The following is a 25,966-nucleotide window of genomic DNA, read 5'->3' as shown; positions in this document are numbered from 1 at the left end:
TACGAGTGCGTAGTTGTGATTTTATGATATTAATTATTTTATATTAATGTTTTTAATTGACTTTTTAAATTTTAATATTAGATTTGTAATGTATTGTACTATTGTTATGTTGTGAGCCACCCCGAATCTTTGGAGAGGGGCGGCATACAAATCTAAATAATAATAATAATAATAATAATAATAATAATAATAATAATAATAATAATATTTATTAGATTTGTATGCCGCCCCTCTCTACAACACTCTGGGCGTAGCTTATAATAATAATAATAATAATAATAATAATAATAATAATAATAATAAGAAGAAGAAGAAGAAGAAGAAGAAGAAGAAGAAGAAGTATGGATCATCGACATTGCAATCCCAGGAGACAGCAGAATTGAGAAGCAGCTAGAGAAATTAGTGAAATACGAAGATCTAAAAATCGAGCTGCAACGACTCTGGCATAAGCCAGTGAAAGTGGTCCCAGTGGTACTTGGCACACTGGGCGCAGTACCAAAGGATCTCAGCGGACATTTGAAAACCATTGGAATTGACAAAATCTCCATCTGTCAATTTCAAAAGGCCGCTTTACTGGGATCGGCAAACATAATTTGCCGCTACATCACGCAGTCCTAGGTGCTTGGGAAGTGCCCGACTGGTGATGAAATACGAAATGCAGCATAATGATCTCGTTTGCTGTGTCGTACTGACATAATAATAATAATAATCATCATCATCATCATCATCATCATCACTATTATTATTATCATTATCATTATTAATATTTATTATTATTATAAGCTATGCCCACAGTGTTGTAGTAAGAATTTTGGTAGCCCTTCACTGGTCTCATCTATTACACCATTCTAACCTGAAGATTCAAAACTTTTTCCCAGTGATCTCCTCCCTTCTTTTTTCAAACCTCCTAAATCTCGGGTTGACCCAGGGGCTGTCACCCCCATTCTCTGAAGATGAGCTGCTTTCCATGCTAACACCTAAATCATTTAATCCTACGCTCTCGTCCCCACTGCCTTCTGACAACCTTCTTAAATCAGGGTAAACTAATGCTTCTTATTTCCTCTTCCTCAGAATCTGATATTTCCCGAGGCTGACAAGGAATACTCACAACAGTTGTAAGTCAAGGACTGTCTGTATAAATCAAAATCTTGGATTGGCCAAGCCAAACCCGTGTGTTAATGACACCAAGACACTTTCAAAGGTATAGACTTCAGCTTTAATTACACTACAGGTAAGAGCTCAGACCAGCATCAATTCAGGTCAAAGTTAACGCTGAGAGCATCTGCCACTCCGCAAATCGTCATCATCCCCACCACCAAACAATCATCCAGCACTGTAAGTCCTCCCCTCTCAGCTGATCATTGGCCTCACAAGGCTTAGATAGCCACTTTCTGGTTGTGGTTTCACTTCGCTTGAGTTTCTCTGTGTCTCATTTAACATGACGTCAGGCTTTCAACTGCTGTGAATAGTACATTGTGTTGGCAACCATCAATCCCCATTATCAGTATCTCTCCCTCCCACCAAAGTGCATATGTTGAGCCTTGGCACTCAATGATCACATGATGGTTAGTATGCTGCATGAACCTGCACAATGTGCTTTGTCAATCACAGGTCATGACTTAAAAAGAATATGCAACTAAGAACAATGGTATGCTTTGTGGACCTGGCCATTACCTGCAAACCTTCAGCTATGGTATTCTTTTCAGGACAGAGTTTTAAATGAAAGACAAATCAAAATGTTTATGGGATCTGTTATTCTGAGACTTTTGTCATATTTATTTCATGGTACAGATTTCTTTCCTGCACATAGCGAATATGTGATCTTTCTGCGTAGTTTTCATCCTTCTTCTGAGTTTCCTTCTCTTCCAGATCTCTGGATCACTTCTTTGGCAACACCTGGTCATCTGCTTCATCCATCTCTTCACATGCTTATTAAATGAACTTACGCAAAGCTTTTTGCGCCTGGTGTGAAGGCTATGGGGATAAGAGGGGGGGGAGATTTTAAAAGGAACTAATAACAGTATCTGCAAAGAATATAATTTATGTACAGTCAAGAATTGATGGGACCATAAAACAGACAAAGAAAGAAAAAATAAAGAATCAAAAGTGCTAGTTGACTTTAGAATTCAAAGAGACAAGCATTTGTTATATAATACCCCAGTGTTAACAATTGCCGATTAAAAAAAAAAACCCAAAAGTTCTCATGTTGCAGAATCTGGAGAGAGCTGAAAAGAAGAGAGAGAACTGAAGAAATTCTCAACATCCAAAAAAAAAAAAAGAAGAGATAGAAGAATAATGACTTTGGCAAAAAAAAAAAAAAAAAGCAAAGATAATGCTTGGTATTAGTCACAAAGATCCTTAGTACTTTTTCTTGCCTTGCTGATGTTTCATTACCCAAATTAGATAAAACCATCAGTGCTAGTAAAAAGTGCAGTTTGCTTTCAATTTATATTCCAGTACAGTGGTACCCCTACTTACGAACTTAATTCATTCCGTGACCAGGTTCTTATGTAGAAATGTTTGTAAGAAGAAGTAATTTTTCCCATAGGAATCAATGTAAAAGCAAATAATGCATGCGATTGGGGAAACCACAGGGAAGTTGGAGGCCCTGTTTCCTCCCAGGAGATTCCTAGAGAGGCCCCATGGAGGCTTCTCCCTGCCTTTTCTGGCCCTGTTTCCTCCCAGGAGATTCCTAGAGAGGCCCCATGGAGGCTCCTCCCTGCCTTTTCCAGTTACAGTTTCGGAGGCTTGGGTTTGTAAGTGGAAAATGGTTTTTGAGAAGAGGCAAAAAAATCTTGAACACCCAGTTCTTATCTTGAAAAGTTTGTAAGTAGAGGTGTTTGTAGGTAGAGGTACCACTGTAGTTAGCTCTGTTAGTGTTGGTGGAAGTGGTCTTGATGGTTCTTTGGACTGTTTACAGTTAGCTTGTTTGACAGATCCTTGATTGAGGTATTGTTTACTCCTTGATTATTGGTCTGATGTTAATTTTGGAGTTAATCTATGCTCATCAGGGTGATGTTTGCTGATCTTTTTTGTTCCCTTTTTGGCTTGTTGATTGTCCCTTTTGAATGATGTACAGTATAGATATTGTTTATATCTATGTGCCTATTGATGGATGATTTGTCAAAGGAGCCAGGTTTCCAGGAATTCTCTAGCTATTTGGACTTGGCTTGGTTTAGGATAGTCACAGTTTCCCAGTTGAAACTATGAGTAAGCTTGTCCATGTGTTGTGAAATTAAAGAGTTTTCATTGTGTCTTATGACACTTATGGTGCCATGGATGTATTCTACTAGTTTTCTGCCAGTTTATCCTTTCTAGTGCTGTTGTGATCTTTACACACTGTATGTTTTTTTCTTCTGGACTGTTTGGACATTTGACTTACTTAGGATGTTTTCGAAGGCTTTAGTTTGTTTGTGTACTATATTGATGCCATGTGGTTGCAATAGTCCTGTGATGGCGAATCCATAGCATGCTGATTTTCAGACTTTTGGGGAGAGAAAGGCCATTTTTGCCATCCCCAGGCTTCAGAAAAGCTTCCTGAGCCTGGGAATGCTGAAAAACGGGCCCAATGAGCCTATCAGAAGTTTGGAAATGAACTTCTGGTAAGCCCATAGGGCTGTTTTTCACCATCCATAGGCTCTGGAAGCTTTCCTGAAGTCCAGGGAAGGCAAAAATGACCCAATGGACCTACTAGAAATTTGTTTCCAAACTTCCAGTAGGCCCGTTGGGCCCATTTTTTGCCATCCACAGGCTCCAGAGGCTTTCCTGAAGCCTGGGGAGGGCAAAAAATGGCCCAACGGGCCTACTGGAAGTCTGGAGGCTTCTGTGAGGCCTGCATGCATACCCAGGAGGACAGCACCGGGGCTTGTGCATACATGCATGGGGGGAAGGCATTGGCTTATGGGTGTCGACACACCCACCAATACTATCCTGTGTGTACCCGAGCAAAAAAAGGTTCACCATCACTGCAACAGTCTATTGGTGGTTTCTGAAATGTATTTGATGTATGATAGTGTTATCCTTTTTACAACTTGTGTTGGTTGCTATATTGGGTTGAGTGGTCAGGCACCTTTTGATGAAGTTACGTGAATATACATTTTGTCGGAATATCCTGTTGCTGGGTATGTGTGTACATGTATTTTTTTTGCAATAATTTGTTTTAATTTTTTTCCAAACAATACATATACCTTTACATGTTACAGTATAGTAAACACATGCTTATACTTTATATTTTCAATCATGTACATGTATATGTGGGGTACCATTATGTGAGTTGTGTACCACTTACATCACAGCTGGTATTCTGCAAAAATCACCAGTCTTTTGGATCTCAAATTTCACCACTCTTCTTAACAATCTCTTGGGGATGTGCTGGGCTACTTCTGTACAACAATCAAAGAAGACAGGAAATATAGCTAGAAGAAACAGAAAATGTTATTTTTATTATAATTCAGTAATCGGTATGGCTAAAAATAAGGGCTGCTCAACTGATAATATATACTTAACAGTTATGAATCAAGTGGTACTAGAATTGCCATGAAGTTCTCTAAGTGCTTTAGAGTAAAATTTCCAAGAACTCAAGACAGTTCTTGCTTGAGCAAGCTTTGTAATTATCATGATACTTAGTTGCTAGGTGCATGCATTCATTCTTAAAGAAAAAAGGAATAAATTAAATTACAGAAGCCAGTTAGAAATAGTAGTGGCTATCTAGGGGTGGGTTCCTCCCAGTTCAGATCACCTGAACTGGTAGCAACCTGCTGGTGATGTCACGATGGGATCATAGAGCTGAGGGCAGGAGGGGATGTAGGGAAGAGGAGAAAGGGAGGGGAAGTCCTGTATTTTTGTACTAAAAGACACACCTGTATGTAAAATGCACCAGAATTTCAAAGTGGTAAGTAAGAAAAAAATGTTTTTGTCCTTCCTGTCCCCCAGGAACATTCTGCAAGTCTCCCAAACCCTCTGTGAACCCTGGGGTTTTTTGCAAAAATGGGCCCATTTTTCACAAAAATGGGGAGGTCTTCTCCTTTCCCCAGCCCCAGGAGCACTCTGCAAGCCTCCCAAACCCTTTGCATAGCCCATTTTTGCAATGCACAGTGCCAGAAACTCAGCTTCTGCATATGCTCAGAAGAAAAAATAAAACAAAAATTTAATTTTTTTTAAAGGATGGACCGGCCCATGGACCAGCACCAACTGAACCAGTTCAGTGATGTCATCATGATGTCACCAGCATGTTACTACCAGTTCAGGGCAACCGATCCAAACTGGGAGGAACCCATCTCTGATTCAGCTACAGTTTGCTCAGGAGAAATTAAACCAGAAAATACTCTTAATAAAGGGTGGGGGGTTTTTTCTTCAAAGAAAAAACAAGAAATTCCAGTTGCCTCCTGAAAAATCTCCTTTGGGACAACCATGACCTGGATGACTGGGATTCAAAAAGACCTAGACAAGCTTGAACAATGGGCTGAAACTAACAGAATGGTATTTAACAGAGAGAAATGCAAGATCCTACATCTGGACAAAAATAATGAAAATAGCACATAAGAATGGGAGGAATATGTCTGAGCAGCCGCACAGGTGAGAAGGACCTGGATGTATTGGTAGACCACAGATTAAACATGAGTCAACAGTGTGATGCAGCTGCAAAAAAGGCAAACACAATCCTGGGATGTATCAAGAGGAGCATAGAATCTCGCTCATATAATTATTCCTCTCTACAGTACTTTGGTACGACACACTTGGAATACTGTGTTCAGTTCTGGGGGGCCCAATTTAAAAAGGACATTGATAAACTAGATCAAGTTCAAAAGAGAGTTACAAGGATGATGAGTGGTCTGGAAACCATGTCCTACGAGGAACAGTTAAAGGATCTAGGGATGTTTAGTCTGCAAAGGAGAAGACTGAGAGGAGACTTGATAGCTGTATACAAATATCTGAAGGGCTGTCACAGAGTAGTGGGATCACATTGTTCTCATTAGCACATGGAAGGACTAGAAACAACGGAATGAAACTGCAAGGGATTAGATTTAGATCAGATATCAGAAAAACTTTCTAACTGTAAAGGTGATAAACCAGTGGAAGAGTTTGCCACAGGAGGTGGTGAGCTTGCCTTCACTGGAGGTCTTCAAACAGAGACTGGACAGTCATCTTTCTGGGATGGTTTAATGAATCCTTCATTGAGCAGGGGGTTAGACCCAATGACGCTGGAGGTCCCTTCCAACTCTATGATTCTATGACTGATAATCTCCCCAGACTTTTACCTTCAATAAATTTCCCACAAGTTTTCGACTATGAAAGGAACCTTTCATTCTCGAACATTCATATAAGAGAACTAATGAGCAGGTAGGGCCTCCTTCATTCCTGTTTTTAAAGTTGCAAAAACATTTCTGTCATTTGACGTATGTGCTGTTGAACTGACCAAGTTACACAAATGTTTCTCAACCTTGGCAACTTTAAGATGTGTGGACTTCAAACTCCAAAATTCCCAAGCTAACCCATTGCTAAGGTTGAGAAACACTGAGTTATACTATGGAACTAAATCATAACAGTAATAATCCCAGGACCTTTGATAAAGAGGCAAAGCTGTAAATATAGAACAGTGATGGAGACGTTTTTTTAGTTTGCGTGCTAAAAATGTGTGTGTGTGTGTGTGTGTGTGTGTGTGTATGTGTGTGTGCTAGCATGTGTGCCTATTGATTGATTGTTTGTTTTAATTGTTTTTGTTTTAATTGGATTTGTATGCCGCCCCTCTCCGAGGACTCGGGGCGGGTCACAGCATATATAGTAAACACAACAATACAATAAATCCAGTTAATACAATTAATTTTTTTTAAAAAAATTCTAAAACATTTTTAAACACCCCATTCACTGACATTCACCCAAAAAACTATGCTAAAAACACTCGTTGGTCAGGGGGAAGATCTAATTTCCCCAGGCCTGGCAACAAAGATGAGTTTTTAAACTTTTTCGGAAGGCAAGGAGGGAGGGGACAGTGCGAATCTCTGGGGGGAGCTGATTCCCGAGGGCCGGGGACCCCACAGAGAAAGGCTCTTCCCCTAGGTCCCGCCAACCGGCATTGTTTAGTTGACAGGACCCTAAGGAGACTTTGTGGGACCTCACCCGACGCTGGGATTTTATTTTATTTTATTTATTTATTAGATTTGTATGCCGCCCCTCTCCGTAGACTCGGGGCGGCTCACAGCAATAATAAACAATATATAACAAATCTAATAATTTAAAAGAAACACTAAAAGCCCCATTATTAAAAGCAGACATACACACAAGCATACCATACATAACTGTATAGGCCTGGGGGAGATGTTTCAATTCCCCCATGCCTGACAACAAAGGTGGGTTTTAAGGAGTTTACGAAAGGCGAGGAGGGGGGCCAGTTCTAATATCTGGGGGGAGCTAGTTCCAGAGGGTCGGGGCCGCCACAGAGAAGGCTGTTCCCCTGGGTCCCACCAAATGGCATTGTTTAGTTGACGGGACCCGGAGAAGGCCAACTCTGTGGGACCTAATCGGTCGCTGGGATTTGTGCAGCAGAAGGAGGTCTCAGAGATAATATGGTCCTATACCATGTAGGGCTTTATAGGTCATAACCAACACTTTGAATTCGGTCCGGAAACCAATCAGCAGCCAATGCAGTATTGATTAATTAGATTTCTATGCCACCCTTCTCGAGGCGACTTTGGGTGGTGTACAATATTATAAATGCAACAATATATAAAAGAAATCTAAATTACTTTTAAAAGAATTATACAAATTACTAAAAGTGTTGAAAACACCATATACCAATGTGATACACATTCATCCAATTCAATCATTCATAATATTGGCTGGAGACGATCTCATAACTCACAGCCTCCATGCCTGCCAGCAGAGGTGGGTCTTGGTAGGCAATGGTGGGCTCATATCGGTGTGGTCTGGAGTGTCGCACCAGTAGGAATCCACTGATTTTTCAGTGATTTTTTTCCGGGGTCTCCATGTCGGAAGAAGCCCTCCAGCCTGCCCTTGTCTTAATGTCTTCATCCGAAGCACAGCTGAGAAGCTCCTTCTGAGTAGATGCTGGGAAAAAATTGCCGAAAATTGCATCCGTGGGTTCTTATTGGTGTGACACTCCACACCACACTGACAAGAATCCACCACTACTGGCAGATGAAAACCGGAAGTGCCTTTTTCCAAACTTCTGGTTTGTTTGTGGGGGGATTACTATTATTATTTTTACCTCCAGGGCTTCAGGGCAGCTTCCCTGGAGCGTCCAAAGGACAAAACGGCCTTTCCTAAGGCTGAAAATGAGATGGCGGGCATGCACATGTGCACTGGAGCTGAAACATGAAAAAGTCTCGTGTGCTCTGCCATATGGCTCTGTGTACCATCTATAGCAGTGTTTCCCAACCTTTTTTGAGCTGCGGCACATTTTTCTTATTTTCAAAATCCTGGGGAACATTGAGGGGGGGGGGCTAAAAAAAAGTTTGGACAAAAAAAATCTCTCTTTCTCCCTTTCACTCTATTTCTCTCTCCCTCCCTCTTTCTCTCTCTTCCTTCCTTTCTGTCCATCCCTCTTTCTTTCTCTGTTCCTTCCTTCCTCTCTCTCCCTCCCTCCTTCCCTCCCTCTATGTCTTTCTCTCTCCCTCCTTCCCCCATCTCTTGCTCTCTCTCTTGCTTGCTTTCTCTTTCTCTCTCTCTTTCTCTCTCTGTCTCTCTTGCTATCTCTCTCTCTTTCTCTCTTGCTATCTTTCTCTCTCTGTGTCTCTCTTGCTATCTCTCTCTCTCTCTCTTGCTATCTCTCTTTCTCTTTCTCTTGCTATCTTTCTGTCTCTCTCTTGCTTTCTTTCTCTCTCTCTCTTGCTATCTCTCTTTCTTTCTCTCTCTCTTTTTCTCTCTCGTTACACCACACCGGCAACAGCGGCATCGGGCAGTAGCCGGGGTGGCGGCAGAGCGGTTGACTGCGAGCGGGAGCCCTGACAGCGGCAGCTGGATGTGCTGCTGGATGTGCTGCTTGTCCTTTGGGACCCGGCGGGAGGGCAATGGCAGCGGGAACGGGAGGCTGCCGGCTGCAGTGGCCCCAGGCAGTCGCCGGGGGATGGCGGCGGCGAGAGGGAGCTCCAAGGTAGAGGCACCGATGGTGGCAGTTGGACGTGCTGCTGGACGCCGCACATGCTGGCGCTGCGGGGCTGGCACCTCCGGCCCAGCCAGCGAGCCAGTGCCAGCCCGCAGTGCCAGCATGTACAGCGTCCAGCAGCATGTCCACCACTGTTGGTGCCTCCACCTTGGAGCTCCCTCTCGCTGCCGCCATCCCCTGGTGACTTGCCCGGGGCCGCTGCAGCCAGCAGCCTCCCGTTCCCGCTGCCAGTGCCCTCCCGCTGGGCCCCAAAGGACATTTGTTGCCACCCTCGCCAGGGAAGCTTGAGCTGGGCATGAAGAATAAAGCTCAGCTTCCGGTCTCGGAAGCTGAGCTTCGCGGCACACCTGACCATGTCTCGCGGCACACCGGTTGAAAAACACTGATCTATAGCCCACATGCCATAGGTTTGCCATCATGGATATAGAATATTGCCTGTATTCAGATAAATCTACTTCTCCACAATCCATTAATTTCTGCAAACTCCAAGGTGAAAAACACTGCTTGTTCAAAATACTACCTAACTTTACATAGTTCTCTGGATTAGCCTTCAGTGCTGGGAAAAGTGGAAGGAAACAGGACTACAGCAGTAACAATGAGATTCAGTTACAGTAGACATCAATGCAACATTAGAAAACTTGAAAGACCAGTCTAGGGACAGTTTGTCATGGAGAAAATGTCTGTGGTCAGTAAGACCTGACAGTGATTTGATGGCAAATAATCAAACAACCAGTCAGTTTCTATATACAAATATTTCCCACTATCACCTTTGTCTATGGAGAGTCCCAATTATTCAGGGACCAAAGGTGATTTTTCCCCACCCCAAAAGGCAACTGGACTTTGTTTTTAAAAATATTTTGCTTTTCAGGAAGGTTTTTAGATGGCAAGTGAAATGTTTTCAAAGAAAAAGCAACAAAGTCCAGTTGCTATTTGGCAAAAGCACCTTTTTTTGTATATTGTATTGAGAGAGCCAGTTTAGTATAGAGATCAAGGCATCAGAGTAGAAACTGAGAGACTATGAGTTCTAGTCCTGCCTTAGGTACGAAGCCAGCTGGGTGACCTTTGGCCAGTCACTCTCAATTCTAGGAAGCAAGCAATAGCAAGCCATTTCTGGGGGGGAAATTAGCTTTGCTAAGAAAACTATAGATATTTGTTCAGCCAATCTCTGAGAACTGCACACAATTGAACAGAAGGGGGGTGGGAGGAACTGAACTGGGATGTACTTATTTGCATGCAGAATATTTTTTATGAAACTACAACTCGCAGCATCCTCATTGTCAGACATGTTGGCTGAGCTTCTGAAAGTTAGTGGTTCAGAAATATCCGGGGGTCACTTGTTTTCTCATCAGAGTAGTAGTTGCTACGGAAACGGGAAACGGTGCTGCACCAATAGCAAAAGTTGAGCTGCGTGCGCAGCTTTGCTTCTCCTGTGCAGGCGCAGAAGCAAAAAAATCTCTGAAATATCCCGCACGTGCATCCCCTCACAAGATTTTTCTTTCTGCACATGCATAGAAGCAAAAACACACTGGGACACATATGCACGCATGCAACAACTCTTTCCAGCATGCAGTCTCCTCGGCTAATGGCGGCTGACCGCCTTCCCACCGCTGTCAGTGGAGGCTCCAAGTCCAGTCACTGTGGGGTATGCTGACCCCAAAATGGGACCAAACCAAGTCCCCTTCTCCCCCCCACCCAGGGAGATTCTGGGCTGACTCAAACCGAATTGGCACCCCCAAACAACAGGAAATCGGCGTTTCCCCGCAGGAGCGAAAGAAATACCGCTCCACCGAGATGCTGACCACGCCCCTCTCTGGATCATTTTTTGGAAGCAGTTTCAAAAATGCATCTGGAATCATTAGAAATGCTGGGGTTCAATTTTGGATTAGTGAGAGAGAATGCAATGGATGTATTTTGGCACTTTCTGTAGTCTTTACCAAAAAAAAAATCCCAGAAAAAATCTTATTTCTCTGGCATCTGTAAAACAATTCTAAACAAGATTATTTCCTGGAAATAAGACTGGGTCTTACTTTCTTTTGGGCCTCAAAATAAGCACTAGGGCTTATTTTTTGTGGGGGGTGTCTCCCCCACACTGTACAACAGGCTCAATTCTTCTATTTGCTTGTGGCAGGTGGTGTGTCTGTGTGAAGCTGACACACACGTCCCACACCGGCTTACCTGAGAGCCCCCATCCACCCCTTGGCATCAGCATTGCTTCGTGGCCATAGCAGTAACACACCTCTTGGCCTCCGATTGCATCTGTGAGCAAGCGGAACAAATTGGCTGGCGGTCACATAGGCTCCTGCTGCGCATGACTGCTGGTGCTTCCACCGCTGTGAGATAGGTGTCATGGCATGGATGACTTGGCTTCAGGGACCCTGAAATAAGCCAGTGATGCGTGCACGGGGCAGCTTCACCACCACCCCGCTTTGCCTCGTGGTTGCGGCGCTATGAGCAATGGAATGAGCAGGCGGACAGCTGTGCAGACACTTAAGTAGGGCTTATTTTGGGGGTAGGATTTATATTAGGCGCACACCTAAAAATATGCTAGGTCTCATTATCAGGATAGGTTTTATTTTCAGGGAAATGGGCAGGGGTGGGCTACTTCCCGGACCGGGGGGGGGGGAATGCAGTGGGGTAGCGAAAATGGAGCTCCACCCCAGAGCACCCAATTTGCACTGAAAGATGTTGAAAGAAAATGCAGGGCATCCTGTATAAGCCACGCGCACAGTGTGATGGTAAAATTTTTGGTAGCCCTTCACTGGAAAGGGATATTTTCCATTTCTTCTGTTTTTGGTGTTCCAAAGCAGAGGAAAAATGGATGAAATAAAAATCCTTCTACCATCAATAGTGGACATGTTCCGAAGCCAAAAATTATTGGTGTACAATTCCAAAATGGTTGAAAGAAATTACAAATAATGAGATTTTTAAAACTCCAGAATTATTTTTATTAGGTATTTTCCCTAAAAAATTATAAAAAAGAAATCCAATATTTAATCATACATATATTATTGACAGCGAGAATAACCTTTGCACAGCAATGGAAAAGTGAAATAATCCCCAGAGTAGTGCTAATTGGAAATGTGCAGAGATGGACATGATGACAAGAAGGTTAAAAGGGCAGGAAGAATCGGAGTATTACATAATATGGGACAAATTCTACAACTGGTTAGAAAAAAGAAACAATTCTGTATATGAAACTAATTTATATACAAATAGAAAGAGTAATCTAAAATTGAAACAATAAAGTGAATGGAACACAATAATATAAATAAATAAGTATGGTATGCAAAGAATGTCTTGGAAATGTTGTAAATGTATAAGTACTGCATTTGATATAGGATTTAAAGCTCCGAAAACAACTTCTGACAAAGAGAGGGGAGGTAAATAATCCCCCTTTTATGTTCTATGTTTGTTTTATTTATTATTTATTTATTTATTAGATTTGTATGCCGCCCCTCTATTTTGTACTGTCATTATGCAAAAATGTTAATAATAATAAAAAAGAAATAAAAATCCTAAGGAACAGACTCTGTAAACAGAGGATTCTGTGTGTTTTGTGGCAAAATAAAACATATTGACTGCTGGAGATTAGGCAAAAATCTAGAAAATGGGAATAGAATCCAGTTTTGTAGGAGTGTCATAGGGAATTGCCTGGAATCTTAAACAGGTAATCCAAACAGAAAATTAAAGTACTGTACCTTTAAATCCTCAACTTATAAACTTTCATTTAGAAATCGTTGGATGTTACAAATTATTGGAAAAAAGTGACCATTTATGACAATTTTTCACATTTATGACCAGTGAAAGGCTACCTAATTTTTATTACTGCACTGTGGATGTGGCTAATACAGTCTGCCCGGCATTTTCTTTCAGCATCTTTTAGAGCAAATTGGGTGCTCTGGGGTGGAGCTCCATTTTTGCTACCCCATTGCGTTCCCCCCCCCAATCCAGGCAGCAGCCCACCCCTGTTTATCACCCCATGGCATCACATGATCAAAATTCAGATGCTTAGCAACTGGCTCATTATTTATGATTATTGCAATGTCCCCACCCCCCACCCCATGTGATTATTTTTTGGAACCTTCTGACAAGCAAATTCCACAGGGAAGCCAGATTTCCTTAACAACCATGTTACTAAATTAATAATTGCTGCAATTCCAGCGGCCGATAAGGTACCACAGAGTTGGCCTTCTCCGGGTCCCGTCGACCAAACAATGTCGTTTGGCGGGCCCCAGGGGAAAAGCCTTCTTTGTGTTGGGCCCCGCCCCTCTGGAATCAACTCCCCCCAGAGATTAGAATGGCCCCCACCCTCCTTGTCTTTTGCAAATTACTCAAGACCCACCTTTATCGCCAGGCATGGGGGAACTGGGACATCCTCCCCCAGGCTTTTATATTTTATGTTTGGTATGTATGTGATGTATGGTTTTTAAATTGTTGGGGTTTTAGATATGTTTTATTTTAATATTAGATTTGTCTCACTGTTATATTGTTTTTGTATTACTGTTGTGAGCCGCCCCGAGTTTTCGGAGAGGGGCGGCATACAAATCTAATAAATAATAATAATAATAATAATAATAATAATAATAATAATAAAAAATTCATTTAAACAACTCATAACAATGTGGCGTCAAGCTGGCCACACCAACCCTGGCCCCCAAGGTCACACATAACTCTGATGTGGCCCTCAATGAAATCATGCTTGCAGGAACGTACAGTTATAAAAGCATCTTTTTTTACTGTAAAACAAACAACTATGATCAATGAATAGGGAGGTTTCAATGCAGGGGTGGGCTACTGCCCGGATTTGGAGGGTGGGGGGAAACGCAGTGGGGTAGTGAAAATGGAGTTCCACCCTAGAGCACCCAATTTGCACTGAAAGATGTTGACAGAAAATGCAGGGCGTCATGCATAAGTCACACCCACAGTGTGGTAGTAAAGATTTTGGTAGCCCTTCACTGTTCCAGTGGTACATGCAGCTGCAAAAACTGGTACCCCAGTTTGGGGTCCAATCCTGGGCCTGTGAACACATACTCTGTTTGTCAAACATGTACAATATAGCAGGTATTGGCACAGACATAAACATTAGCAAAGTAGGTACAGGTAAATTAGGACAATAGGACTGTAGGACAGGGACGGTAGGCACAATAATGCGCTTATGCACACCCCTTACAGACCTGTTAGGAATGAGGTTAGGTCTACTGTAGACAGGTCTAAGGTTAAAGTTTTTTGGGGGTTTGAAGAAGAAATCAAAGAGTCAGGTAATGTATTCTAGATATACATTACCTGTTGCTGAAGTCGTATTTTCTGCAGTCGGAGAAGAGAATTATAGAAAGAAGAGAATTGTGTCTTATAAAAGTTAGGTATATACGGAGAACAGTTGGGAGAGGAGAAAAAAAAAATTGTTCCACAAGTTTTTATCACCTTATTAAAATAGATCATTGCTATTCAAATTTGGTATCTTTAAGATGTGTAGACTTCAAATCCCAGAATCCTTCAGCATGGTTAGGGAATTCTAGGCATTGAATTCCACACATTTTAAAATTGCCAAGTTTCCAAAATACTGAAATAGAGGCTATCCCCAGCATATCATCTGGGAGATTGAAAAGAAACATCAACTTGTACGTTTTCTTTCTTTCTAAAAGAGTGATTGTCATTGTTCAAAATAGTGAGCCAAAGAGGAAAGGAAAAGGTAAATCACTACCTTACAGATTGGTAGGCATGCGGAAGATTACAAAATGTGCTATGGTTTCCTCCTTTACTCTCCTGTCACTATCAAAGAAATGGTCAAATTCCAGTTTGCAGCAATGAGAATGACACCGTGCAAGGCCTATTCATTGGTTGGAACCGTTGAGAGATATGCTGAAGTATTCATTAAAATTGGTACTAACAAGAAAGATGCGTACTAAAAACCTAGTTCACTTATGTTGTGTATACTCCCTTGCAGCTTCTGGGAGTGTGTTGAAGTTCAGAAATTTTGGAAGGAAGTGCAGAACAAAATAAATAAAATGCTAAATATTAATTGGATAATTACAAAAGAAATAGCGATATTAATTAAACAAAGAGAACTAAGAGGTTTTAAAGAAATAAAAACTGCAGCACTGGAAAGCGCTCAAGCGGTAGTGGTATTGGGTTGGAAAGAGTCTATAAAATGGACATTACAGAACTGGTACTGGTACATGGTGGATCACATTCATTTTGAAATCATGGAAATAAGATTAAACAATTTTGATGAAAATAAATTGGAGAAGCTGATGGTACGATGGAATAAGGTGAAAGATTATATGTTGAGTAGAATTTGCAACAAAAATGTGAAAAATAAACTCCAATCACTCTTTGAATAGTAAACAAATGCAAATTAGAGCTAAGGAAATAAAAGAACATAATCTAGTAAATATTTGAACCCCCCGCAATTGGTGGTGGTGGTGGAGGGCATTGTCAGTCGGGTGATGGGCACATGCACTGTGCACAGTTTTATGTTTGTTTCATGTAACCTTCTGTGCAAAACCAATAAAAATATATATTTTTAAAAAATGTATACTCCCTTGCAGCTTGTGTAATTTTCAGATTCGGAGGATGAGTGGGATTTAGAGATCATAAATTCCCCTCTTCTACCAACAGTTAGCAATGTTAGTGCAGACCACGGAGCTAATGACATAGACATGAGTTCGGGTGACTCAAATGGAGGAGAGAACAGATGGAGAGATGCTCATTTCAGATGTTTTCAGAAACGCTTGCAGGAAAAAGGGAGGAGATGTTATAGAAGAATTAATTAATAAATTACCTCGCATCCAGTTGTAAAACGGAAGAGACGCTGAATTCGTTCAATCTTGCAACCTAAAGATGGTCGCGTTCCGAACTTACTCGGAAGCGTAAACTATCATGTGATTTATTACTTGCTTTTTTATGACTCCTGGCTAGCCCTAATTAGCCATAAATTTTAGAATGACTCGTGGAATGTTTTTTATGTTGCTGCCAAGTTTATCTACTTAATTGCTGAGATAGAAATGATGAGAGAAGAAAACTGCTTGCAAGTTGAAGTGTTAAGGAGAAATAAAGAGGATGTGTTTTACAGTGAGATGCATTAAGAAATCATTTATTCCAAGTATTTATTTATTTATTTATTATTTATTTATTATTTAGATTTGTATGCCGCCCCTCTCCGCAGACTCGGGGCGGCTCACAACAGAATAAAAACAATTCATAACAAATCTAAATTGTAGTTTAAAATATTTAAAAACCCCATTTACTAAACAAACATACATACACACATACCATTCATAAATTGTATATGCCCGGGGGAGATGTCTCAGTTCCCCCATGCCTGACGACAAAGGTGGGTTTTAAGGAGCTTACGAAAGGCAAGGAGAGTAGGGGCAGTTCTAATCTCCGGGGGGAGTTGGTTCCAGAGGGCCGGGGCCACCACAGAGAAGGCTCTTCCCCTGGGGCCCGCCAACCGACATTGTTTAGTTGACGGGACCCGGAGAAGGCCCACTCTGTGGGATCTAATCCGTCGCTGGGATTCGTGTATATTCTGCATGAGCCTGAAATCAGAACAATTTATAGATTTGAGCTGTAATCTGATCCATAAGCTCATTTACAAAGGCTTTGTGAGTCAAATGTACAAGGTTGCTCAACAGCCATTGGAGAAAATCTCTAATAACTGGATTAGCAGTACTGTATGGGTAAAAATAGCCTGCCTTTGTTTCAGTTCCCCAGAAGCAACTTGACCTGCCTTGCAAGCTCAGTAAAACAAATACTTTTTTTCTAAACTATTAAGTTTTCTTCAAATAAAAGTTAGATTCAAGCCATCACCAAACAGTGAAGAACAAATAATATTGAAATTTTCACGACACCTTCTGAAAAAGAATTAATGTTATTAATTCTCACAGTGACAGGTGATTGGGTTGAGATTGTATGTGGAGATAAACAAGGAGACCATAGGTTTCACAAATTTGCCTCAGGCCTCTTTGTTTCCTCCTGCTTTTCAATTTGTTGGGGAGAGAGCCAAATTCTATACAGCTGAGATAAGATTTGGTACTGTCTTCCAAAAGGATGTAATTGGTCTTTGGCTGCTGCATGTAACATACAGGTGGTTGTTGACTTATGACAGTTTGTTTAATAACAGTTCAAAGTTACAATAGGTTTGGAAAAAGTGATTTATGGCCTTTCCCTCAAGCTATGACCTCAGTCTATGGTCATGTGATCTCAATTCGGATAATTGGCAATCATTTACAACAGCTACATCACCTTGTAGTGATATGGACACAATTTGCAAATTTGTGGCTTCTGACAAATTCAATTGATGAAGCTGGTTTCAGTTAATGAAACCACATGACATTGGGCCAGATTTCTTTCTTTCTTTCTTTCTTTCTTTCTTTCTTCCTTCTTTCTTTCTTTCTTTATTTCTTTCCTTACTTATTTATTTGCTTGCTTGCTTGCTTGCTTGCTTGCTTACTTCTTATTTACACTTACTTACTTACTTACTTCTTCCTTCCTTCCTTCCTTCCTTCCTTCCTTCCTTCCTTCCTTCCTTCCTTCCTTCCTTCCTTCCTTACTTACTTACTTACTTACTTACTTACTTACTTATTGTTAGAGTTGAAAGGGACCATGCAGGTCATCAAGTCCAATCCCCTGCTCAAGCAGGAAAACCTACACCACCCCAACCAGATGGCAGTCCAATTTCCCTTTGAATGTGTCAAGTGATGGGGCATTCACAATCTCCGTTGGCAGACCGTTCCACTGGTTGATTGGGACCGCCTTCTGCCATATGAATCCCAGCGACCGGTTAGGTCCCACAGAGTTGGCCTTCTCCACGTCCCGCCAACCAGACAATGTCACTTGGTGGGGCCAAGGGAAAGAGCCTTCTCTGTGGGGGCCCTGGCCCTCTGGAATCAGCTCCCCCCCAAAATTCGTACTGCCCCCACCCTCCTCGCCTTCTGTAAGTCTTAAGACTCCCAAGTCCTAGGTGATTGGGAGGAAATAGGGATATAGGGATTTTGCAGTAACCTTCCCCTGGAGTGGGGAGGGAATTGAGATTTTACAGTATCCTTCCTTTGCCACGCCCATTAAACCATGCCATGCCACATCAAGCCACACCCACAGAACTGGTAGTAAACAGTTTTTTAAATTAATTAATTAATTAATTTATTGGATTTGTATGCCGCCCCTCTCCATGGACTCGGGGTGGCTAACAACAGTGACAAAAACAGAATGTAAAAATCCAATACTAAAACAGCTAAAAACCCTTGTTATAAAACTAATCATACATACAAACATACCATGCATAAATTGTAAAAGCCTAGGGGGAAAGAGTATCTTAGTTCCCCCATGCCTGATGGCAGAGATGGGTTTTGAGGAGCTTACGAAAGGCAAGGAGGGTGGGGGCTATTCTAATCTCTGGGGGGAGTTGGTTCCAGAGGGCCGGGGCCGCCACAGAGAAGGCTCTTCCCCTGGGCCCCGCCAACCGACATTGTTTAGTTGACGGGACCCGGAGAAGGCCCACTCTGTGGGACCTAACTGGTCGCTGGGATTCATGCGGCAGAAGGCGGTCCCTGAGATCATCTGGCCCAGTGCCATGAAGGGCTTTATAAGTCATAACCAACACTTTGAATTGTGACCAGAAACTGATCAGCAACCAATGCAGACTGCCACCACTGCCTTGAAGGTCTTCTAATCAAACCCTCGCCCAAAGCAAGACACCTTATCCTCACCATCCTGGCGAAATGGCTAACCAATCTTTGGAGCACCCACAACTCCAGGAGGCAAACTCTTCCATTTATTAATTGTTCTCACTGTCAGGAAATTTCTCCTTATGGTTGTTGCAGGTCGTAACTCTCTTAAACAAACTCTGATACAGTTCTATATAGGAATCATTGAGTCTGGCATCTGCACCTCTATAACTGTCTGGTTTGGTTCTTCAATCCAACAAGACCAACACAGACTTTAGAGCAGGGGTAGGGAACGTTGGCTCTTCTATGACTTGTGGACTTCAACTCCCAGGATTCCTGAGCCAATCATTCTAGTTCAGAGAATTCTGGGAGTTGAAGTCCACAAGTCATAGAAGAGCCAACGTTCCCTACCCCTGCTTTAGAGGATAATCAGAACTGCAGAAAAAACAATTGCTGCCAACCTGGCTTCATTGAGGACCTGTATACTGCACGAGTCAAAAAGAAGGCTGTGAAAATATTTACTGACCCCTCGCATCCTAGACATAAACTGTTTCAACTCCTACCCTCAAAATGTCGCTACAGAGCACTGCACACCAAGACAACTAGACACAAGAACAGTTTTTTCTCAAACGACAGCACTCTGCTAAACAAATAAATCCCTCATCACTGTCAAACTATTTACTAAGTCCGCACTACTGTTACTAGTTTTTTTCCTCATCATTCCTATCACCCATTTCCTCCCACTTATGACTGTATGACTGTAACTTGTTGCTGGTATCCTTAAGATTTTATTAATATTGATTGTTTCCTGATTGCTTATTTGACCCCTATGACTATCGTTAAATGTCATGATTCTTGACAAATGTATATTTTCTTTTATGTACATTGAGAGCATATGCACCAAAGACAAATTCCTTGTGTGTCCAATCACACTTGGCCATTAAAGAATTCTAAGACAACATGTGAAATTCCAAACCAAATTCTCTAGCGTTGAGAATTTTGATCTTAGATAGTCAATCTTAGATAGATAATCTTAGGGAGTCAAGCTGTGACAAGCCCTATTATTAAGTTGACATCCTGAACATTTCTGAATGACAAACATGCCAGGTTTTGATTAGGAGTGCCAAAGACCCAATTAAGAGGCACATGTATAAAAGAAGAATCGTCTGGCGGGACCCAGGGGAAGAGCCTTCTTTGTGGTGGCTCCGACCCTCTGGAACCAGCTCCCCCCAGAGATTAGGATTGCCCCCACCCTCCTTGCCTTTCGGAAACTCCTTAAAACCCACCTCTGCCGTCAGGCATGGGGGAATTGAAACATCTCCCCCTTGCCCATGTAGTTTTTGTGTATGATTCAATTGTGTGCTTGTTTTTATATATTGGGGCTCTTTTGGATTTTTTAACTTAAAACTGTAATTTAGATTGCGAAATATTAGATTTGTTACTATGTTTTGTTTACCATTGTTGTGAGCCGCCCCGAGTCTACGGAGAGGGGCGGCATATAAATCCAATAAATCTAATCTAATCTAATCTTAGCAAACAACAATACAATAATCCCATTGTGCCTTTCATTTAAAAGAATCAATGAGTATCAGGTGAGAAAGCTATCATCATCATTAAATAAATTGGCATATTTGTGAGTGCAGAAGTAAGTTTTCTTCCTGTTTTTGCCATCTTCAACTCAATGGTCTCCAGATGTAGAGTAAACTACCAGAATCCCAAGCCAGTAAAGCTACCAAATTGTCAAGATTGCAGTATTTTAGGAATTATTTTCTTTTCTTATTAGCCAACAGGTGGCTCTTGCATATTTCATGAAACCAGTTTATGCTAAACAGAGGTTTGCCAGGCAAAGAAAGCATAAGATTTGCATATTATGGACTACATCCTTATTCACCAGGCACTGAAGGAAAAGGCAATAATGATTAAATAACCACCTATATCACCAGCACATTTCCTTAATTAAGGATAATTATTTTTACGACCTTTATTTGAAAGGAAATTCCGGTTAAAGTCACTGAAGGTCATGCTCATTATTAATAGTTGGGCAATATATGAAATTGATTAGTCTGCATGCTTAGAAAGAACTTATTTGGAAATATGGATTCGCCAGGTCTTCACTTGATGCATCCCCAAATCATTCAGCTCTATAGCACAGGTCTTGTTTATAATGTTACGACAGGTTAATCATTTGGGCACATAAAATACACAGATGGACAATAAGCAATAGCAGGAAATACTTTGTTTTAAACTCTTGGAACACACCTCACTTCATGGACACGTAGTGCTAGTTAGCAGGAGTTTGCCTCACGAGTCTACTCCGCCAAACCAGACACATGTTAGACAATGTTGTGGGTAAGGGAGAAAGGATTTAATTCAAAGAAAACTTTCTACATCTGTTCATTTTACCTAATATAATCTCTTACGAAGGGCTGTACTTAAAATAACTTCTTTTAAAGAATTTTAAAATTTTAATATAGGTGGCTTAAACTACAAAATGTGTTTTAAAAGAAATGATTTAACAACCATCCCCAGCTGATCTTTTCTAACATTTGCTACCTCTCACTGTTTCTTTTAAATCTAATTGACATAGAATATCATTTTTTAAAATAAACTACTGCATAGTAGAAATAGTCTGATCTCTACTTCCTTCTCCACTCATCATATTTTTGCATATGAAATTGCCAATGAAGACATATCTACTCTTTTATTTTAAGCACATTTGTACTGATATAAATATTCAGATTGATAAACTGACCACTTGTGCTTCCTTTATAAACTGCTACTTTTCCACTCCCAACTTCTAAATTCAAGGATTTTCCAGTATGGCTGTCCTGTTTATGGTTTTATGAATAGAACATGGACTTCCAATATGTCACTGGTAAATTTAAAAATGAAATCATTCATTCAAAGGTGACAATTATGACTACTGCATGACTTAACTATTTTTCTGAAGGCAGCAAAGTGCATTGCAAAAAGGCCCCCAAATGCAAAAAATAATCTGAATTTTATGCTTACCGTCAGACATATGATCAACTAGGACAATCCCAAATGCGACGAGGATAAGGTGAACATTCATGTTTCCTTATATACAGTACAGGAGGTATTGAAAGTGATAGTGAGTGGATTGCAAAGGCTATTGCTACCTCCTTAAGACTTACAAAGACTCTTTGCTGCCCCACCCCTAGCAAAGTGTAAACATTGTCTAGAGCTGACTAGGGATTTTTGGAGTTTTCAGCAGGAAAGAAATAAGTGATTATGTTCCTCAATACATCATTGTCCATCTAAAGCATCCTTCTGTAACCTACCAGCAGTCTTCTTCTAGTATCATCCTTTCAATCACAGGTGTTAGGGGTTGAATGCTTTTATGAAGTCAAAGCAAGTGCCCTACTAGGTAGGAATTTCAAACTTCAATCATGTTGCTCTCTTTCAAAGCTCAGTTTATATCTAAAGTAGAAATTGCTGGGGTAACTACAGAATACTTTCCAGAGCTTGGAGTATGAACTTAGTAGTATAGGTGCAGTGGTTCTCAACCTTTGTAATGCTATGAACCCTTAATACAGTTCCTCATGTTGTGGTGACCCTAAATCTAGCGCCAATTCTCCCAACAGAGCTTTAAGCTGATTGGCAGGAAGGTCAGAGGGACACCCCCTTTGTAAATGCCTGATTGGTTAGACTGTAAAAATATGTTCCAAGGTGCCCAAATAGAAGCTTTAGTCCCTAACACCATGGGGAATTTGTCTTTTTCCGTGGTCTTAGGCCATGAAATGGTCATTTGATCTCCCCAAAAGGGTCCTGACCCCCAGGTTGAGAACCACTGAGTTATAGGCTTATCCTTTCAGAGCTTTTACCAGTATATAAGGAACGAAAAGGGAAAGGCCAGCATGTAGCAGAATTTAATGTGTGGCTAAAGGAGTGGTGTAAAAGGGAAGGTTTTGGTTTTATTAGTCATGATGTCTGCAGCTGGTCCAATGAAAAAATTGTACAAAAGAGATGGTTTGCATCCATCAAAGAAAGGGACTGAGTTACTTGGCATTAAATTCACATATTTTCTGGATAAACCTTTAAACTGAGCCGTGGGGACAGAGAATTAATCGATATAGAACATTTCTGTCCCTGGCAATCTAAAATTAATAGGGTTATCAGTCCATGTAACATAGATGCTTGTGGGAGTAAGATTATCAACCTTGCTGTCAAGCAAAACCAAGCACTTAATATTGAGTGTCATACCAAATGCACTAATCAAACAAGTGACAAGAAAGTAGGGGCAGTCAGGCAAAGACACAGGTGATGTAGACAGTAAACACAAAGTCAATCAAAAAGGACTCAGATGTCTATATACCAGCGCACAGAGTATGAGGAATAAACAGGGTGAATTAGAAATTCAAATTTATTTATTTATTTATTTATTGGATTTGTATGCCGCCCCTCTCCGTAGACTCGGGGCGGCTAACAACAGTGGTAAAAACAACATGTGACAATCCCATACTAAAACAGCTAAAAACCCTTATTTTAAAAACCAATCATACATACAAACATACCATACATAAATTGTAGAAGCCTAGGGGGAAAGAATATCTCAGTTCCCCCATGCCTGGCGACAGAGGTGGGTTTTAGGGAGCTTACAAAAGGCAAGAAGGGTGGGGGGCTATTCTAATCTCTGGAGGGAGTTGGTTCCAGAAGGCTGGGGCCGCCACAGAGAAGGCTCTTCCCCTGGGTCCCGCCAAATGACATTGTTTAGTTGACGGGACCCGGATAAGGCCCACTCTGTGGGACCTAACTGGTCGCTGGGATTCGTGCGGCAGAAGGCAGTCCCAGAATGAGGGCAGACATGATATTGCTGCCCTTAGGGAAACTTGATGGGATGAAACCCACAAATGGAAGATACAGCTAGAGAGATTTAAATTATTTAGAAGAAATAGATCAAGTGAAAGAGGAGGTGGGGTTGCACTATATTGTATATAAGAAATAACTGCATCTCTACAGAAATAGAGCGCAACAATGATGAAAAATATCTTGAATGCATTTGGGTCAATATTAAAGGGGAAAAGATGACATTGCCATAGGTCTATGCTATAGGTCACTCAACCAAACAGAGGAAGTAGATGAACCTTTTGCTAGTCAGCTAACTAAGGTATGTAGGAAGCACATCACAATAGTAATGAGGATTTTAACTACCCTGACATCAACTGCAAGACAAACCCTGTACCAAGTAAAAGATCCAACAGGTTCCTAACAAACCTAGCAGACAACTTTGTTTCCCAAAAAGTAGAGAAGGGAACAAGGGGATCAGCCATATTGGACTTAATTCTCACTAACAGAGATACAATGATAGATGGTATTGAAGCTACAGGAACCTTGGAGGCAAGTGATCACGCACTACTGGAATTCAACATTATGCAAACACAAGCGGTTGAACAAAGTCAAACTAGAGTCTTGGACTTTAAGAGACCTAATTTCAATTAACTGAGAGAGAGATTGGGAATGATTCCATGGATGAGAATCCTCAAGTGGGAAACAACTCAAGAAGCTTGGGAAACTTTGAAAAGTGAGATTATAAAAGCCCAGTCTAGCAAAATGCCAATGAAGAAGAAAAATAATAGCTCTCAAATAGTTTCTCAAAAGACACTATCATAGCTGCATAAAGAACTCTCTGACAAATTTAAAGACAAAAAGGACAAGTATAAAAAGTAGAAAGAGGGGTGAATAGCTAAGGCAGAATATCAGCAAATAGCCCAAGCCTGTAAAGATAAAGTGAGGAAAGCTAAGGCTCGCAGTGAACAAAGGCTTGCAACAAAAGTTAAAGAAAATAACCAAAAAAAGAGTTTTTTCCAACATGTTAAAACAAGAAAAAGGTCAAACAGACAATTGGTCCATTGCTGGGAAAAAATGGCAAGAAGGTGACAAGCAACAGGGATAAAGCAGAACTACTTACCTCATTTTTTGCATCTATCTTTACACAAAGGGGAAAAAACAGTCCAACCTATCAAAAACAGCATCACAAAAAACAGATTAGGAACATATTAAAATAGGGAAGAAGATAGTAAGTGAACACCTGTCTACCTTAGATGAGTTCAAATCTGACTGTCATGACTACAAATTTCAATATTAAGTTTTAATGCCCATTTTATATGCATCCTGGCCAGCATTCCTGCCCCCCACTTTGATGGGTGTCCTTTTAATTAAAAAGAAGCTTGGAAACTTTAAGCTGTGTGGAATTTAACCCCCAGAATTTCCCAGCCAAAATTCCCCAACCAGCTTGCCACCGGCCAGCCACCGTTAAGAAAAAAAAACATTATAAAGCCAAAGGACTATGCTTTATGTTATCACTTTTTTTCTTCTTATAAAAATATGTATTATGTATTACAACAACAACAACAATAGAGTTGGAAGGGACCTTGGAGGTCTTCTAATCCAACCCCCTGCTTAGGTAGGAAACCCCACACTACTTCAGACAGATGGTTATCCAACTTCTGCTTAAAAACTTCCAGTGTTGGGCATTCACAACTTCTGGAGGCAAGCTGTTCCATTGATTAACTGTTCTGACTGTCAGGAAATTTCTCCTTAGTTCTAAGTTACTTCTCTCCTTGTTTATTTTCCACCCATTACTTCTTGTTCTACCCGCAGGTGCTTTGGAGAACAGGTTGACTCCTTCTTTGTGGCAACCTCTGAGATATTGGAACACTGCTATTATGTCTCCCCAGGTCTTTCTTTTCATTAAACTAGTCATGCCCAGTTCCTGCGATCGCTTTTCATATGTTTTAGCTTCCAGTCCCCTAATCATCTTTGTCACTGTTCTCTGCACTTTTTCTAGAGTCTTAATATCCTTTTTTCCATCATGGCGACCAAAACTGAATGCAGTGTATTAATGCAGTATTAAAGGTATTGTGGTTAGCTCTGGCCCAGCTCCTGCCCCAAGGAATGTGCAGGTGGATGTGGGGGAAACATTCACATGCCGCAGGCCTGTTTTGCTCCCGATGGAATCTGCCGACGAAGCCTCCTCTGACCAAGGAAGTGTGAGTGACAGGGAAGAGGGGAGTTTGGCAGACAGCCCAGGAGGAGACCAATCATCTGTATCATCCTTGGATTCTGAACAATAATTAATGACACATCAACGCATGCGTAGAGTGATGCATAGGAGACAACAACTGAAGGATTATTACAAGAGAAAACGAGGCCCCCT

General features: G+C 41.2%; 1 protein-coding gene across 1 annotated transcript; it reads right to left on the bottom strand.

The window, feature by feature from the left end:
- Positions 1-1,739: 1,739 nt before the first annotated feature.
- On the bottom strand, positions 1,740-21,902 carry CCL28 (C-C motif chemokine ligand 28). The gene is made up of 3 exons (XM_070736384.1): positions 21,802-21,902; positions 4,289-4,415; positions 1,740-1,974 (listed from the first exon to the last, which is right to left on the bottom strand). Exons 1-3 carry the CDS (start codon positions 21,860-21,862, stop codon positions 1,776-1,778), a joined length of 387 nt encoding a protein of 128 aa, XP_070592485.1. The 5' UTR covers positions 21,863-21,902; the 3' UTR covers positions 1,740-1,775.
- Positions 21,903-25,966: the final 4,064 nt, after the last annotated feature.

This window comes from Erythrolamprus reginae, chromosome 2 (assembly GCF_031021105.1).
Source record: "Erythrolamprus reginae isolate rEryReg1 chromosome 2, rEryReg1.hap1, whole genome shotgun sequence".
In the NCBI taxonomy this organism is placed as follows: domain Eukaryota; kingdom Metazoa; phylum Chordata; class Lepidosauria; order Squamata; family Dipsadidae; genus Erythrolamprus; species Erythrolamprus reginae.
The sequence above is the reverse complement of the archived record's forward strand: the minus strand, read 5'-3'. Positions and strand labels throughout refer to the sequence as shown.

Coding starts and splice junctions, on each gene's coding strand:
- CCL28 (XM_070736384.1), bottom strand. CDS start 21,862: ATGAATGTTCACCTTATCCTCGTCGCATTTGGGATTGTCCTAGTTGAT. Junction 4,416..21,801: donor AGTTGATCATATGTCTGACG/GTAAGCATAAAA, acceptor TGTTTCTTCTAG/CTATATTTCCTGTCTTCTTT. Junction 1,975..4,288: donor TGCAGAATACCAGCTGTGAT/GTAAGTGGTACA, acceptor TTATCCCCATAG/CCTTCACACCAGGCGCAAAA.